General features: G+C 44.0%; 1 protein-coding gene across 1 annotated transcript in view; it reads left to right on the top strand.

Annotated features, from left to right (window-relative positions):
• Positions 1–17726, top strand: part of dally (division abnormally delayed protein) — a 396601-nt gene that overhangs the window by 359362 nt on the left and 19513 nt on the right. The window contains exon 5 of the mRNA XM_070104663.1: positions 7287–7533. Coding sequence (XP_069960764.1) covers positions 7287–7533 — 247 coding nt within the window. The remainder of the gene's footprint in view (positions 1–7286; positions 7534–17726) is intronic.

The raw sequence follows: 17726 nt of genomic DNA, 5'->3' as shown, positions 1-17726 counted from the left end.
TAGAGTTCGTCACGGCCACGCTAGCTGGAGATTCGTCTGTAAAAACTTGGATTTGTGGTCACAGTGGTGCCTATGCTAACCTTCCTGTGGTGTAGAAATATACCTAGTTGGACGAATCTTATTGTGGCTAGCTGGTCCAGTGGTTAACGCGACGGTCTGGAGTTTTGAGACTCAGAACGCGGGTTCAAATCCGCCCGTAGTATGGTTAGCTAACTAATGTACTCTTTGGCTATGGGTACCAAGTTCGGTTATTCGATACAGCATATCTTGGTTCATGACAAAGTCACTAATGAGAGCTGGTGGTTTCACAGAGTTTGATTTTCGTTCAGGAATTGAATCACACCAGACCATGTTGGATCAGTTCTTTGAACATTCTGAACTTCCTCTGTACTAAACGAAGCCTTGACTACAACTGCACCAACGTGACATAACAAAGCATCTGTGACTACATTTGACTTGTCTGGCAAGTGTTGCAAAAGCGGGGTTGAACTTTTGTATGGTCAAGGACCATCTTGCAAATCGTCCAGTTGGTTGTTTATCCTGAAATAAAGTGGTCAGTGGAGCATGATCTGTGAGGACATGAAGTGTATACTAGATGTCTCGGAAGTGTTTTAAAGCCCAAACAATAGCTAATGCTTCTTATTCAGTTTCATAATAATTTAGTTCAGCCTTAGTTAAGAAATGACTAGCAAATGTAACTGGGTTAAACTTACATTCAGTGTTTCCCGCTAACATGACAACTATGTCAGTAACGTTGGCAGCTGTTGTTACCTAGACAGCCTTTTTCAAATCTCCGAACTGGTTAGGTTAGGTAAGGTTCGTCGGGAAACAGGACAAGTGTTCCCTGACGTGGGTCTTAGTCATATAATGACCCACAGCTGGAGCTTTTGGTCATCTGACCGAGGCCTTTCCCTGGCTTACCCCTCCACCCCTTCTAAAATTATGGTCGTAGTTATAACCATTTATTGTTTGTCTGGAATGTTTTTTTTTAAGGAAGGTCTAAGTTAAAGGGGCATCTTTCTTAATCCAGTTAAAGCACGTAATTGCAGATATAGTTAAAGGTGTGTAGTAACTTGCTAAGCCCACAAATGGTGTTGGAAAATTTCAGTTACTCAGATATGGAAAACTTGAAAAAATTAAAAATGTGTCAGGGTATAACACAAATTCTAACCATACAGTAGAGCGGAAAAGTAATGTGAAGGACCTGGGAGTGATAATGTCAGAGGATCTCGCCTTCAAAGGCCACAACAATGTATCTACCTCATCTGCTAGGAAAATGATGGGATGGATAATGAGAACCTTCAAAACTAGGGACGCCAAGCCCATGATGATTCTCTTCAGATCACTTGTTCTGTCTAGGATGGAATATTGCTGTACACTAACTGCCCCATTCAAGGCTGGAGAGATTGCTGACCTGGAGAGTGTACAAAGAACTTTCACGGCACACATAAGTACGATAAGGCACCTAAACTACTGGGAACGGTTAAGGTCCTTGATCTGTATTCCCTCGATCACAGGCGAGAGAGATACATGATAATATACACTTGGAAGGTCCTGGAGGGATTGGTACCAAACTTACACACGAAAATCACTCCATATGAAAGCAAAAGACTCGGCAGGAGATGCAACATTCCCCCGATGAAAAGTAGGGGCGCCACGAGTACACTGAGAGACAACACAGTAAGTGTCCGGGGCCCAAGACTGTTCAGTTGCCTCCCAGTATACATAAGGGGGATTACCAATAGACCCCTGGCTGTCTTCAAGAAGGCACTGGACAGGCACCTAAAGTCAGTACCTGACCAACCGGGCTGTGGTTCGTACCTCAGCTTGCGTGCGGCCAGCAGTAACAGCCTGGTTGATCAGACCCTGATCCACCATGAGGCCTGGTCTCAGACCGGGCCGCGGGGGCGTTGACCCTCGAAACCCTCTCCAGGTAATAGTAGTTACTTTACCTTGGTCAGTCGTTATCTCTTTCTTGGTTGTGACCCCGAAACTTGATCTCTGGTTATTCAGAACAGTGATTCCCAAAATAAGCGGTGCCGCCCCCCTGGGGGGGGGGTGAAAAGATCCTGGGAGAGGTTGAGGAATTTTGAGTTTGCGTTGAACCTTAATAAGAAGAACGAGGTGTGTTGGTATGTGTGTTAGTTACCATTTTGTCCTAGGCACATGTCGATTAGACATTAGGCCTGTTGTGTGTGTAGGTGTGTGTGTATAGGTGTGTGTGTGTGTGTGTGTGTGTGTGTGTGTGTGTTTGTGTGTGTGTCAGTGTGTGTGTGTGCCAGTGTGTGTGTGTGTTTGCGTGTGTGTGTGTGTGTGTCAGTGTGTGTGTGTGTGTGTCAGTGTGTGTGTGTGTGTGTGTGTGTGTGTGTGTGTTTGTGTGTGTGTCAGTGTGTGTGTCAGTGTGTGTGTGTGTGTGTCAGTGTGTGTGTGTCAGTGTGTGTGTGTCAGTGTGTGTGTGTCAGTGTGCGTGTGTGTGTGTGTCAGTGTGTCAGTGTGTGTGTGTCAGTGTGTGTCAGTGTGTGTGTGTGTGTGTCAGTGTGTGTGTGTCAGTGTGTGTGTGTGTGTGTGTGTCAGTGTGTGTGTGTCAGTGTGTGTGTGTGTGTGTGTCAGTGTGTCAGTGTGTGTGTGTGTGTCAGTGTGTGTGTGTCAGTGTGTGTGTGTCAGTGTGCGTGTGTGTGTGTGTCAGTGTGTCAGTGTGTGTGTGTCAGTGTGTGTGTCAGTGTGTGTGTGTGTGTGTCAGTGTGTGTGTGTCAGTGTGTGTGTCAGTGTGTGTACTCACCTAATTGTACTCACCTAATTGTGGTTGCAGGGGTCGAGACTCAGCTCCTGGCCCCGCCTCTTCACTGATCGCTACTGGATCCTCTCTCTCTCTGCTTCCTGAGCTTTGTCATACCTCTTCTTAAAACTATGTATGGTTCCTGCCTCCACTACTTCACTTGCTAGGCTATTCCACTTGCTGACAACTCTATGACTGAAGAAATACTTCCTAACGTCCCTGTGACTCGTCTGAGTCTTCAGCTTCCAGTTGTGACCCCTTGTCCCTGTGTCCCCTCTCTGGAACATCCTATCTCTGTCCACCTTGTCTATTCCCCGCAGTATCTTGTATGTCGTTATCATGTCTCCCCTGACCCTTCTGTCCTCCAGTGTCGTCAGTCCGATTTCCCTTAACCTTTCCTCGTACGACATTCCCTTGAGCTCTGGGACTAGCCTTGTTGCAAACCTTTGTACTTTCTCTAACTTCTTGACGTGCTTGACCAGGTGTGGGTTCCAGACTGGTGCTGCATACTCCAGTATGGGCCTAACATACACAGTGTGTGTGTCAGTGTGCGTGTGTGTGTGTGTCAGTGTGTCAGTGTGTGTGTGTGTGTCAGTGTGTGTGTGTGTGTGTGTGTGTGTGTGTATACTCACCTATTTGTGGTTGCAGGGGTCGAGTCACAGCTCCTGTGTGTGTGTGTGTGTGGGTGGCGCTAGGGATGTGATCTGGAAGGGGGCGGCAACCTGAGAAAGCTTGAGAACCACTGATTTAAAGCTTTATCTTGAGAATGACTGCTTCAAGCTTACCAAGTACCAAGTTTAGTCTCTTGAGATGCGTTGCCACACTTTCTGACATGACAGTTACGTCACTGAGGTGCATCATGAGGGCATTACCCATGAGGCTTCTAATAACCTTCATCCAAAAGTGATACGAAAGGATCGAAATGCAAATTCTGTTTTGAGGAAATGTTAATAACCTGTCCGGGTGGGGAATGCTATTAACTTCTTGCTAAAACCCTTGTAACACGTCTAAGGTGTTGGAAACTTTATTATCCCCCTATATTGTGAAATAAGTCACCAGGAACAGGAAGTGGTAAACACTCTGGAATCGTTCTAGCATTCAGAGTCCTGGAAATAATCACCGGGCGCCAAGTACCGTCTTTCTTGGGTACTAAAATCATTGGTGCATTCCAGGGTGTGTGATGACACTGTCACTAAGCGTCTGACTGACTATGCAACTTGTCAATGTGGCAGTCTGAATGCAGGTAGGTCAATAGGTCTAGTACCTGGAGTCTACCTGGAGGACATTCCGGGGATCAACGCCCCCGCGGCCCGGTCCACGACCAGGCCTCCCGGTGGATCAGGGCCTGAACGAGGCTGTTACTGCTGGCCGCACGTAATCCAACGTACGAACCACAGCCCGGCTGATCCGGCACCGTCTTTAGGTATCTGTCCAGCTCCCTCTTGAAGATAATCAGGGGTCTTCCCGTAATGCCCCTTATTGCTGGTGGGAGGCTGTTGAACAGTCTTGGACCCCGGACACTTATTGTGTTTTCTCTTAGTATGATAATAAATTTGTTAAACCCATCATCTCACCTGGTAATGCTTGTCTATATTTGTTTAATACCTGCAAAAGACATGACTTTTCCTGGGAACTCAGTTGGAACTACAACATTCTCTTCTACTGGTGAGAAAGATGGCGTCTTCCCTGGAGAAATAGCATCGACACACCGGTCTCGTAACAACTCGTCCCATACCAGTAGAATTTCTCCAGCATTCACACTATTTGTTGTCAGGTGTTGGGTTAGGAGAGAGTGAACGATGTAGAGAATATACGTCTGGTCTTACTCTTAGCTTTATGTGTAGTTATGGTCTGCTGTCTGCCAGTATGTCTGCTGTCTGCCAGTATGTCTGCTGTCTGCCAATATATCTGCTCACTCTGCCAATATATCTGCTCACTCTGCCAGTATGTCTGCTCACTCTGCCAATATATCTGCTCACTCTGCCAGTATGTCTGCTCACTCTGCCAGTATGTCTGCTCACTCTGCCAGTATGTCTGCTCACTCTGCCAATATATCTGCTCACTCTGCCAGTATGTCTGCTCACTCTGCCAGTATGTCTGCTCACTCTGCCAGTATGTCTGCTCACTCTGCCAGTATGCTCACTCTGCCAGTATGTCTGCTCACTCTGCCAGTCTGCTCACTCTGCCAGTATGTCTGCTCACTCTGCCAGTCTGCTCACTCTGCCAATATATCTGCTCACTCTGCCAGTATGTCTGCTCACTCTGCCAGTATGTCTGCTCACTCTGCCAGTATGCTCACTCTGCCAGTATGTCTGCTCACTCTGCCAGTATGCTCACTCTGCCAGTATGTCTGCTCACTCTGCCAGTCTGCTCACTCTGCCAGTATGTCTGCTCACTCTGCCAGTCTGCTCACTCTGCCAATATATCTGCTCACTCTGCCAGTATGTCTGCTCACTCTGCCAGTCTGCTCACTCTGCCAGTATGTCTGCTCACTCTGCCAGTATGCTCACTCTGCCAGTATGTCTGCTCACTCTGCCAGTCTGCTCACTCTGCCAGTATGTCTGCTCACTCTGCCAGTATGCTCACTCTGCCAGTATGTCTGCTCACTCTGCCAGTCTGCTCACTCTGCCAGTATGTCTGCTCACTCTGCCAGTATGCTCACTCTGCCAGTATGTCTGCTCACTCTGCCAGTCTGCTCACTCTGCCAGTATGTCTGCTCACTCTGCCAATATATCTGCTCACTCTGCCAGTATGTCTGCTCACTCTGCCAGTATGTCTGCTCACTCTGCCAGTCTGCTCACTCTGCCAGTATGTCTGCTCACTCTGCCAGTATGTCTGCTCACTCTGTCAGTATGTCTGCTCACTCTGCCAGTATGTCTGCTCACTCTGCCAGTATGTCTGCTCACTCTGCCAGTATATCTGCTCACTCTGCCAGTATGCTCACTCTGCCAGTATGTCTGCTCACTCTGCCAGTCTGCTCACTCTGCCAGTATGTCTGCTCACTTTGCCAATATATCTGCTCACTCTGCCAGTATGTCTGCTCACTCTGCCAGTATGTCTGCTCACTCTGCCAGTCTGCTCACTCTGCCAGTATGTCTGCTCACTCTGCCAGTATGTCTGCTCACTCTGCCAGTATGTCTGCTCACTCTGCCAGTATGTCTGCTCACTCTGCCAGTATGCTCACTCTGCCAGTATGCTCACTCTGCCAGTATGTCTGCTCACTCTGCCAGTATGTCTGCTCACTCTGCCAGTATGTCTGCTCACTCTGCCAGTATGTCTGCTCACTCTGCCAGTATGCTCACTCTGCCAGTATGTCTGCTCACTCTGCCAGTATGTCTGCTCACTCTGCCAGTATGTCTGCTCACTCTGCCAGTCTGCTCACTCTGCCAGTCTGCTCACTCTGCCAGTATGTCTGCTCACTCTGCCAGTATGTCTGCTCACTCTGCCAGTATGTCTGCTCACTCTGCCAGTATGTCTGCTCACTCTGCCAGTCTGCTCACTCTGCCAGTCTGCTCACTCTGCCAGTATGTCTGCTCACTCTGCCAGTATGTCTGCTCACTCTGCCAGTATGTCTGCTCACTCTGCCAGTCTGCTCACTCTGCCAGTCTGCTCACTCTGCCAGTATGTCTGCTCACTCTGCCAGTCTGCTCACTCTGCCAGTATGTCTGCTCACTCTGCCAGTATGTCTGCTCACTCTGCCAGTATGTCTGCTCACTCTGCCAGTCTGCTCACTCTGCCAGTCTGCTCACTCTGCCAGTATGTCTGCTCACTCTGCCAGTCTGCTCACTCTGCCAGTATGTCTGCTCACTCTGCCAGTATGTCTGCTCACTCTGCCAGTATGCTCACTCTGCCAGTATGTCTGCTCACTCTGCCAGTATGTCTGCTCACTCTGCCAGTCTGCTCACTCTGCCAGTCTGCTCACTCTGCCAGTATGTCTGCTCACTCTGCCAGTATGCTCACTCTGCCAGTATGTCTGCTCACTCTGCCAGTATGTCTGCTCACTCTGCCAGTATGCTCACTCTGCCAGTATGACAGCTCACTCTGCCAGTATGCTCACTCTGCCAGTATGTCTGCTCACTCTGCCAGTATGTCTGCTCACTCTGCCAGTATGTCTGCTCACTCTGCCAGCTACATCTTAACTGAGAAATACCAAGGGCGAGTTTGAACTGGAGGACAGTGTCGATGACCTCAATATTTACAAACCGTGCGACTGTAACGGCTGTACATGACCTAGTGTATTATCTTAGTGTTATTGTCTTACCTTCAAGTGCATTATCTTACTTTCAAGTGTATTATCTTACCTTAAAGTGATTTCCTTCCATTCCAGTGGCACTGTTTATCTTACAGCAACGTTGTTCATATTAGTGATATTGTTTATCTTACAGTGACATTTATAGTAATGACACTGTTTACATTGCAGTGCCATTGTTTATCTTACAGTGACATTTATAGTAATGGCACTGTTTACATTGCAGTGCCATTGTTTACTTAACAGTACCACTGTTTACAGTTGAAGGCGTTGCGGCGGCGGCTGCGGCAAGTGCGGGAGAGGAAAGAGGCAGTGGGCGGGTGTTGGAGAGTGCGGGTGCGGCAGTTCGTGCGGTTGATGCGGGCAGGGAGTGGTGGGCAGGACTACCTGATACCCACTGTAATAACCTGGCTGCTGCTGCTGCTGCCCACCACCACCACCTTCCTGCTGCTGCTGCTGCTGCTGCCCACCAGCAGACACACTGCTGGAATGGCGTCCGTCTAGCACCGTAAGTTAATTGTCTCTTCTTGCTGCAGTTTTATCTCCTCTCATTATTCTCTTCTAGTTCTCCCATTCTTCTCTTCTCTTCTCTTCTCTTCTCTTCTCTCCTCTCCTCCCCTCTCCTCCCCTCTCCTCTCCTCTCCTCTCCTCTCCTCCCCTCTCCTCCCCTCCTCCCCTCTCCTCCCCTCTCCTCCCCTCTCCTCCCCCTCCTCTCCTCTCCTCTCCTCTCCTCTCCTCTCCTCTCTCTCTCTCTCTCTCTCTCTCTCTCTCTCTCTCTCTCTCTCTCTCTCTCTCTCTCTCTCTCTCTCTACCATCAGTCCTGCTGATGATCCCATCACTGGACCGTTAATTCTGTTAGAATCAGAAGTTTATTTAGCGATAGAGTCATTTCCAGCATGATCTACAGGTTACACTGGAATACGACCACAACACATCAGAGATGGGAACTACAGTGCTTCGTACAGTTGCACAATTCTTCTTTCTGAGTTAACAGTCTTCGTCAACAACTGTCTGGCGGGGCGGATTCCTGGAAAAATTAAATCTTTTTATCGGAACTTCATTATGTGCTTTGAAGAAGAAAGATGGAGGACTCAGACAACGCTGTTTGGTAACACTCTTCGTCGTCTCGTTGCCAAAGCAGCAGTGAGAAGTTGTCAGCTTACTTCTACTAAACCAACTCGACTTTGTGGTCTCTCAAGGCAGTGAAGTACCAGCTCATACAACAAAAGCCTACAAAAGGGACTTATCGGAAGACAAGGCCTTAGTCAAACTAACCTTTAGGAAGACCTTTAACCTGGTAAGGAGATGTGAACTTGACAGTTGTCTGAGAGCAGTTCCCCAGTTTCTTCCTCTTTATTTCAGCTGCTTCAGCAAAAATTCAATTCTTTTATTTGGCGAACATGAAGTCACCTCAACAGGGTGTTCAGCAAGGAGACCCACTCGCTCCGTTTCTTTTCTGCATGGTGGTGAGAGAACTAACTTCCAGCTTGTACAGTGGACTCAATATCTGGTATCTGAATAATGGTAGGTAAGACACATATGCAACATTTAGGTATCTTTATTATGAAACGTTTCGCCTACACAGTAGGCTTCTTCAGTCAAGTACAGAAAAGTTGATAGAAGCAGAAGATACTTGAAGACGATGTAATCAGTCCATCACCCTTAAAGTTTTGAGGTGGTCAGTCCCTCAGTCTGGAGAAGAGCATTGTTCCACTAGTGAGAGGGGCTGGATTTGAGAGGGACCTGACCTCTCAACATCTGAGTTCTTACCTCTCCTAGTGGCCTACGTCTCACCTCTTGGCGCTATAAAAAGCTCCATCCTGTCACTTCTTCTCCATATTGTTTCATACTATGGAACAATGCTCTTCTCCAGACTGAGGGACTGACCACCTCAAAACTTTAAGGGTGATGGACTGATTACATCGTCTTCAAGTATCTTCTGCTTCTATCAACTTTTCTGTACTTGACTGAAGAAGCCTACTGTGTAGGCGAAACGTTTCATAATAAAGATACCTAAATGTTGCATATGTGTCTTACCTAACAACCTGTCGGTATTTTATACCATTTTATTGTTGAATGATGGTACTCTAGCAGGTACGGAAAAATCCCTACTAGAGGATCTTCAACTAGTCGAAGTCACAGGGAGAAACTCTGGCACTCATCCTCAATCCTTCTAAGTGTGAATTCATCACAACGAACCAGGGAATAATTACAGCTGTGCCAACAATCCTTCCTGAAGCTTCAACTACCACCCCTTCTAAGTGCATCCTATTGGGAGCACCGCTGGGTCATCAGGCCATCAACACAGTCCTTAAGGACAAACTGAATGACCTGAAGAGGATGGAAGAGAGAATAAGTGATCTGGATGCCCATGACGCCCTGTATCTCCTCACAAGGAGTCTAACTGCCAGCTAACTTCTTGAGGTGTGCACTCTCCTTCGACAACCCAACATTTAGTGAATATGACTTATTGAAGGCACTGAATCTGTCACTGGAAGATCACCAATGGTATCAAGCAACTCTTCCAGAGCGACTGGGAGGAACAGAGGTGCACAAGGCAACGTAGGTAGCATTACCTGCATTTCTGTCCTCGTGTATGACTTCCAGTGAACTAGTTAAGGAGATTGTCCCTGAACACTTGAGAAGTATTATAGGAGCTCACGACCCAAAGCTCCTGGAAAAAGCCACTCAGTGGGACAGCCTTGCAGACTCTTCCAGCAGACCAGCTCCTTACAGAAAGCACTAACAGTCCCACTGCAGCAAACCCATTGTTGAGAAAATCGCTCACACAGTGCTCAACAGTGCCTCAGGGAAGGACAAAGCTCGTCTCCTAGCGGTGAAGGCACCACATTCAGGGGATTTCCTTTTAGCTATTCCTAATTCCTACTTGAGCACTTGGCTCGACTCTCTGGCCATTCGGACTGGTGTAATTCTTTGCCTAGCCGCCCCCCCATACTCGCCTAACCTAGGTGCATTTGCAGCAGGACGTCAGCTGATCAATTTGGATTACATGATCTCGTCTGTCATACATCAGAAGGGAGTATGCCAGACATGACCAGGTCAATGACATCATCAAGAGAAGTCTTGCCAAAGCCCATTCCCCAGATTAACGGGAACCTCAAGTACTGAGGAAGTCAAAAGCGTCTGGACGGAGTCATTATGCTACCCTGGAAGGATGGTAAGCAGATTGCATGGGACCACAACTGTGTCTCTGCGTTGGCTGACACCTACTTGCCATACTCTGAAGGACCCCAGAGAGCCAATTTCCTCTTTCAGAGACTTAGTGTTGTGATCCAAAGGGTACACGACTCACCACTGGGGGAGCTGGAGCAGGTATTAGACAGGTTCACCTACCATTGTCTCTTATAAGTAATTTATGATCGTGCTGGTGACCTTGCCATCTTCCTGGTGACCTTGTCATCTTCCTGGTGACCCTGTCATCTTCCTGATGACCTTCTCATCTTCCTGATGGTCTTGTGATCCTGGTAGTAACCTGGTGATCTTCCTGGTGACCTTGTGATCTTCCTGGTGACCTTGTGATCTTCCTGGTGACCTTGTAATCTTCCTGGTGACCTTGTGATCTTCCTAGTGACCTTGTGATCTTCCTGGTGACCTTATGATTTTCCTGGTGACCTTGTGATCTTAACGGTGACCTTATGATCTTCCTGGTGACCTTGTGATCTTCCTGGTGACATTGTAATCTTACTGGTGACCTTGTGATCTTAATGGTGACCTTGTGATTTTATTGGTGACCTTACTGGTGACCTTATGATTTTATTGGTAACCCTACTGGTGACCTTGTGATCTTATTGGTGGCCTTACTGGTGACCTTATGACCTTGTGATCTTATTGGTGGCCTTACTGGTGACCTTATGACCTTGTGATCTTATTGGTGACCTTACTGGTGACCTTGTGATCCTTATTGGTGACCTTACTGGTGACCTTGTGATCCTTATTGGTGACCTTACTGGTGACCTTGTGATCTTATTTGTGACCTTGCTGGTGACCTTGATGACCTGGTGACGGTGACCTTGTTTGTGATCTTGCTGGTGACCTTGTGACCCGCCAGGTACAGGCACTAATTTTTCACTTTCATCCAAAGTTAATAACGACATTGTTAGACCCTGAAACTGTTGTGTTATATTTGTGAGTATGAGGCTGTTGTTGTGTTATATTTGTGAGTATGAGGCTGTTGTTGTGTTATATTTGTGAGTATGAGGCTGTTGTTGTGTTATATTTGTGAGTATGAGGCTGTTGTGTTATATTTGTGAGTATGAGGCTGTTGTTGTGTTATATTTGTGAGTATGAGGCTGTTGTTGTGTTATATTTGTGAGTATGAGGCTGTTGTTGTGTTATATTTGTGAGTATGAGGCTGTTGTGTTATATTTGTGAGTATGAGGCTGTTGTTGTGTTATATTTGTGAGTATGAGGCTGTTGTTGTGTTATATTTGTGAGTATGAGGCTGTTGTTGTGTTATATTTGTGAGTATGAGGCTGTTGTTGTGTTATATTTGTGAGTATGAGGCTGTTGTGTTATATTTGTGAGTATGAGGCTGTTGTTGTGTTATATTTGTGAGTATGAGGCTGTTGTTGTGTTATATTTGTGAGTATGAGGCTGTTGTTGTGTTATATTTGTGAGTATGAGGTTGTTGCTGTGTTATATTTGTGAGTATGAGGCTGTTGTTGTTATATTTGTGAGTATGAGGCTGTTGTTGTGTTATATTTGTGAGTATGAGGCTGTTGTTGTGTTATATTTGTGAGTATGAGGCTGTTGTTGTGTTATATTTGTGAGTATGAGGCTGTTGCTGTGTTATATTTGTGAGTATGAGGCTGTTGCTGTGTTATATTTGTGAGTATGAGGCTGTTGTTGTGTTATATTTGTGAGTATGAGGCTGTTGTTGTTATATTTGTGAGTATGAGGCTGTTGTTGTGTTATATTTGTGAGTATGAGGCTGTTGTTGTGTTATATTTGTGAGTATGAGGCTGTTGTTGTGTTATATTTGTGAGTATGAGGCTGTTGCTGTGTTATATTTGTGAGTATGAGGCTGTTGCTGTGTTATATTTGTGAGTATGAGGCTGTTGTTGTGTTATATTTGTGAGTATGAGGCTGTTGTTGTGTTATATTTGTGAGTATGAGGCTGTTGTTGTGTTATATTTGTGAGTATGAGGCTGTTGTTGTGTTATATTTGTGAGTATGAGGCTGTTGTTGTGTTATATTTGTGAGTATGAGGCTGTTGCTGTGTTATATTTGTGAGTATGAGGCTGTTGTGTTATATTTGTGAGTATGAGGCTGTTGTTGTGTTATATTTGTGAGTATGAGGCTGTTGTTGTGTTATATTTGTGAGTATGAGGCTGTTGTTGTGTTATATTTGTGAGTATGAGGCTGTTGTTGTGTTATATTTGTGAGTATGAGGCTGTTGTGTTATATTTGTGAGTATGAGGCTGTTGTTGTGTTATATTTGTGAGTATGAGGCTGTTGTTGTGTTATATTTGTGAGTATGAGGCTGTTGTTGTGTTATATTTGTGAGTATGAGGCTGTTGTTGTGTTATATTTGTGAGTATGAGGCTGTTGTTGTGTTATATTTGTGAGTATGAGGCTGTTGTTGTGTTATATTTGTGAGTATGAGGCTGTTGTTGTGTTATATTTGTGAGTATGAGGCTGTTGCTGTGTTATATTTGTGAGTATGAGGCTGTTGTTGTTATATTTGTGAGTATGAGGCTGTTGTTGTGTTATATTTGTGAGTATGAGGCTGTTGTTGTGTTATATTTGTGAGTATGAGGCTGTTGTTGTGTTATATTTGTGAGTATGAGGCTGTTGTTGTGTTATATTTGTGAGTATGAGGCTGTTGTTGTGTTATATTTGTGAGTATGAGGCTGTTGTTGTGTTATATTTGTGAGTATGAGGCTGTTGTTGTGTTATATTTGTGAGTATGAGGCTGTTGTGTTATATTTGTGAGTATGAGGCTGTTGTTGTGTTATATTTGTGAGTATGAGGCTGTTGTTGTGTTATATTTGTGAGTATGAGGCTGTTGTTGTGTTATATTTGTGAGTATGAGGCTGTTGTTGTGTTATATTTGTGAGTATGAGACTGTTGTTGTGTTATATTTGTGAGTATGAGGCTGTTGTTGTGTTATATTTGTGAGTATGAGGCTGTTGTTGTGTTATATTTGTGAGTATGAGGCTGTTGTTGTGTTATATTTGTGAGTATGAGGCTGTTGCTGTGTTATATTTGTGAGTATGAGGCTGTTGTTGTGTTATATTTGTGAGTATGAGGCTGTTGTTGTGTTATATTTGTGAGTATGAGGCTGTTGCTGTGTTATATTTGTGAGTATGAGGCTGTTGTTGTGTTATATTTGTGAGTATGAGGCTGTTGTTGTGTTATATTTGTGAGTATGAGGCTGTTGTTGTGTTATATTTGTGAGTATGAGGCTGTTGTTGTGTTATATTTGTGAGTATGAGGCTGTTGTTGTGTTATATTTGTGAGTATGAGGCTGTTGTTGTGTTATATTTGTGAGTATGAGGCTGTTGCTGTGTTATATTTGTGAGTATGAGGCTGTTGTGTTATATTTGTGAGTATGAGGCTGTTGCTGTGTTATATTTGTGAGTATGAGGCTGTTGTTGTGTTATATTTGTGAGTATGAGGCTGTTGTTGTGTTATATTTGTGAGTATGAGGCTGTTGTTGTGTTATATTTGTGAGTATGAGGCTGTTGTTGTGTTATATTTGTGAGTATGAGGCTGTTGCTGTGTTATATTTGTGAGTATGAGGCTGTTGTTGTGTTATATTTGTGAGTATGAGGCTGTTGTTGTGTTATATTTGTGAGTATGAGGCTGTTGTGTTATATTTGTGAGTATGAGGCTGTTGTGTTATATTTGTGAGTATGAGGCTGTTGTTGTGTTATATTTGTGAGTATGAGGCTGTTGTGTTATATTTGTGAGTATGAGGCTGTTGTTGTGTTATATTTGTGAGTATGAGGCTGTTGTGTTATATTTGTGAGTATGAGGCTATTGTTGTGTTATATTTGTGAGTATGAGGCTGTTGTTGTGTTATATTTGTGAGTATGAGGCTGTTGTGTTATATTTGTGAGTATGAGGCTGTTGTTGTGTTATATTTGTGAGTATGAGGCTGTTGTTGTGTTATATTTGTGAGTATGAGGCTGTTGTTGTGTTATATTTGTGAGTATGAGGCTATTGTTGTGTTATATTTGTGAGTATGAGGCTGTTGTTGTGTTATATTTGTGAGTATGAGGCTATTGTTGTGTTATATTTGTGAGTATGAGGCTGTTGTTGTGTTATATTTGTGAGTATGAGGCTATTGTTGTGTTATATTTGTGAGTATGAGGCTATTGTTGTGTTATATTTGTGAGTATGAGGCTGTTGTTGTGTTATATTTGTGAGTATGAGGCTGTTGTTGTGTTATATTTGTGAGTATGAGGCTATTGTTGTGTTATATTTGTGAGTATGAGGCTGTTGTTGTGTTATATTTGTGAGTATGAGGCTGTTGTGTTATATTTGTGAGTATGAGGCTGTTGTTGTGTTATATTTGTGAGTATGAGGCTGTTGTGTTATATTTGTGAGTATGAGGCTGTTGTTGTGTTATATTTGTGAGTATGAGGCTGTTGCTGTGTTATATTTGTGAGTATGAGGCTGTTGTGTTATATTTGTGAGTATGAGGCTGTTGTGTTATATTTGTGAGTATGAGGCTGTTGTTGTGTTATATTTGTGAGTATGAGGCTGTTGTTGTGTTATATTTGTGAGTATGAGGCTGTTGTGTTATATTTGTGAGTATGAGGCTGTTGTTGTGTTATATTTGTGAGTATGAGGCTGTTGTTGTGTTATATTTGTGAGTATGAGGCTGTTGTTGTGTTATATTTGTGAGTATGAGGCTGTTGTTGTGTTATATTTGTGAGTATGAGGCTGTTGTGTTATATTTGTGAGTATGAGGCTGTTGTTGTGTTATATTTGTGATTATGAGGCTGTTGTTGTGTTATATTTGTGAGTATGAGGCTGTTGTTGTGTTATATTTGTGAGTATGAGGCTGTTGTTGTGTTATATTTGTGAGTATGAGGCTGTTGCTGTGTTATATTTGTGAGTATGAGGCTGTTGTGTTATATTTGTGAGTATGAGGCTGTTGTTATATTTGTGAGTATGAGGCTATTGTTGTGTTATATTTGTGAGTATGAGGCTGTTGTGTTATATTTGCGAGTATGAGGCTATTGTTGTGTTATATTTGTGAGTATGAGGCTATTGTGTTATATTTGTGAGTATGAGGCTGTTGTGTTATATTTGTGAGTATGAGGCTATTGTTGTGTTATATTTGTGAGTATGAGGCTGTTGTGTTATATTTGCGAGTATGAGGCTATTGTTGTGTTATATTTGTGAGTATGAGGCTATTGTGTTATATTTGTGAGTATGAGGCTGTTGTGTTATATTTGTGAGTATGAGGCTGTTGTTGTGTTATATTTGTGAGTATGAGGCTGTTGTTGTGTTATATTTGTGAGTATGAGGCTGTTGTTGTGTTATATTTGTGAGTATGAGGCTGTTGTGTTATTTTTGTGAGTATGAGGCTGTTGTTGTGTTATATTTGTGAGTATGAGGCTGTTGTTGTGTTATATTTGTGAGTATGAGGCTATTGTTGTGTTATATTTGTGAGTATGAGGCTGTGTTATATTTGTGAGTATGAGGCTGTTGTTGTGTTATATTTGTGAGTATGAGGCTGTTGTTGTGTTATATTTGTGAGTATGAGGCTGTGTTGTGTTATATTTGTGAGTATGAGGCTGTTGTGTTATTTTTGTGAGTATGAGGCTATTGTTGTGTTATATTTGTGAGTATGAGGCTATTGTTGTGTTATATTTGTGAGTATGAGGCTGTGTTATATTTGTGAGTATGAGGCTATTGTTATATTTGTGAGTATGAGGCTGTTGTTGTGTTATATTTGTGAGTATGAGGCTGTTGTTGTGTTATATTTGTGAGTATGAGGCTGTTGTTGTGTTATATTTGTGAGTATGAGGCTGTTGTTGTGTTATATTTGTGAGTATGAGGCTATTGTTGTGTTATATTTGTGAGTATGAGGCTGTTGTTGTGTTATATTTGTGAGTATGAGGCTATTGTTGTGTTATATTTGTGAGTATGAGGCTGTTGTTGTGTTATATTTGTGAGTATGAGGCTGTTGTGTTATATTTGTGAGTATGAGGCTATTGTTGTGTTATATTTGTGAGTATGAGGCTATTGTTGTGTTATATTTGTGAGTATGAGGCTGTGTTATATTTGTGAGTATGAGGCTATTGTTGTTATATTTGTGAGTATGAGGCTGTTGTTGTATTATATTTGTGAGTATGAGGCTGTTGTGTTATATTTGTGAGTATGAGGCTGTTGTTGTGTTATATTTGTGAGTATGAGGCTATTGTTGTGTTATATTTGTGAGTATGAGGCTATTGTTGTGTTATATTTGTGAGTATGAGGCTATTGTTGTGTTATATTTGTGAGTATGAGGCTGTGTTATATTTGTGAGTATGAGGCTGTTGTTGTGTTATATTTGTGAGCATGAGGCTGTTGTTGTGTTATATTTGTGAGCATGAGGCTGTTGTTGTATTTGTGAGAGTACTCGCCTAATTGTGGTTGCAGGGGTCGAGACTCAGCTCCTGGCCCCGCCTCTTCACTGATCGCTACTAGGTCCTCTCTCTCTCTGTTTCCTGAGCTTTGTCATACCTCGTCTTAAAGCTATGTATGGTTCCTGCCTCCACTTGCTAGGCTATTCCACTTCCTGACGACTCTGACTGAAGAAATACTTCCTAACATCCCTGTGACTTGTCTGAGCTTTCAGCTTCCAGTTGTGACCCCTTGTTTCTGTGTCCCATCTCTGGAACATCCTGTCTCTGTCCACCTTATCTATTCCACGCAGTATCTTGTATGTCGTTATCATGTCTCCCCTGACCCTTCTGTCCTCCAGTGTCGTAAGCCCGATTTCCCTCAACCTTTCATCGTAGGACATTCCCCTGAGCTTTGGAACTAGCCTTGTTGCAAACCTTTGTACTTTCTCTAACTTCTTGACGTGCTTGACCAGGTGTGGGTTCCAAACTGGTGCTGCATACTCCAGTATGAGCCTGACGTACACCGTGTACAGTACCTTGAACGATTCATTATTAAGGTATCGGAATGCTATTCTCAGGTTTGCCAGGCGCCCATATGCTGCAGCAGTTATCTGGTTGATGTGTGCCTCCTGGAGTTCACCTGGAGAGAGTTCCGGGGGTCAACGCCCCCGCGGCCCGGTCTATGACCAGGCCTCCTGGTGGATCAGAGCCTGATCAACCAGGCTGTTACTGCTGGCTGCAAGCAATCCAACGTACGAGCCACAGCCCGGCTGGTCAGATACCGACTTTAGGTGCTTGTCCAGTGCCAGCTTGAAGACTGCCAGGGGTCTGTTGGTAATCCCCCTTATGTATGCTGGGAGGCAGTTGAACAGTGTTGGGCCCCTGACACTTATTGTATTGTCTCTTAACGTGCTAGTGACACCCCTGCTTTTCATTGGGGGGATGGTGCATCATCTGCCGAGTCTTTTGCTTTCGTTGTGAGTGATTTTCGTGTGCAAGTTCAGTACTAGTCCCTCTAGGATTTTCCAGGTGTATATAATCATGTATCTCTCCTGCCTGCATTCCAGGGAATACAGGTTCAGGAACCTCAAGCGCTCCCAGTAATTGAGGTGTT

This window comes from Cherax quadricarinatus, chromosome 93 (assembly GCF_038502225.1).
Source record: "Cherax quadricarinatus isolate ZL_2023a chromosome 93, ASM3850222v1, whole genome shotgun sequence".
In the NCBI taxonomy this organism is placed as follows: domain Eukaryota; kingdom Metazoa; phylum Arthropoda; class Malacostraca; order Decapoda; family Parastacidae; genus Cherax; species Cherax quadricarinatus.
This window is presented reverse-complemented; position numbering and strand designations above follow the sequence as displayed.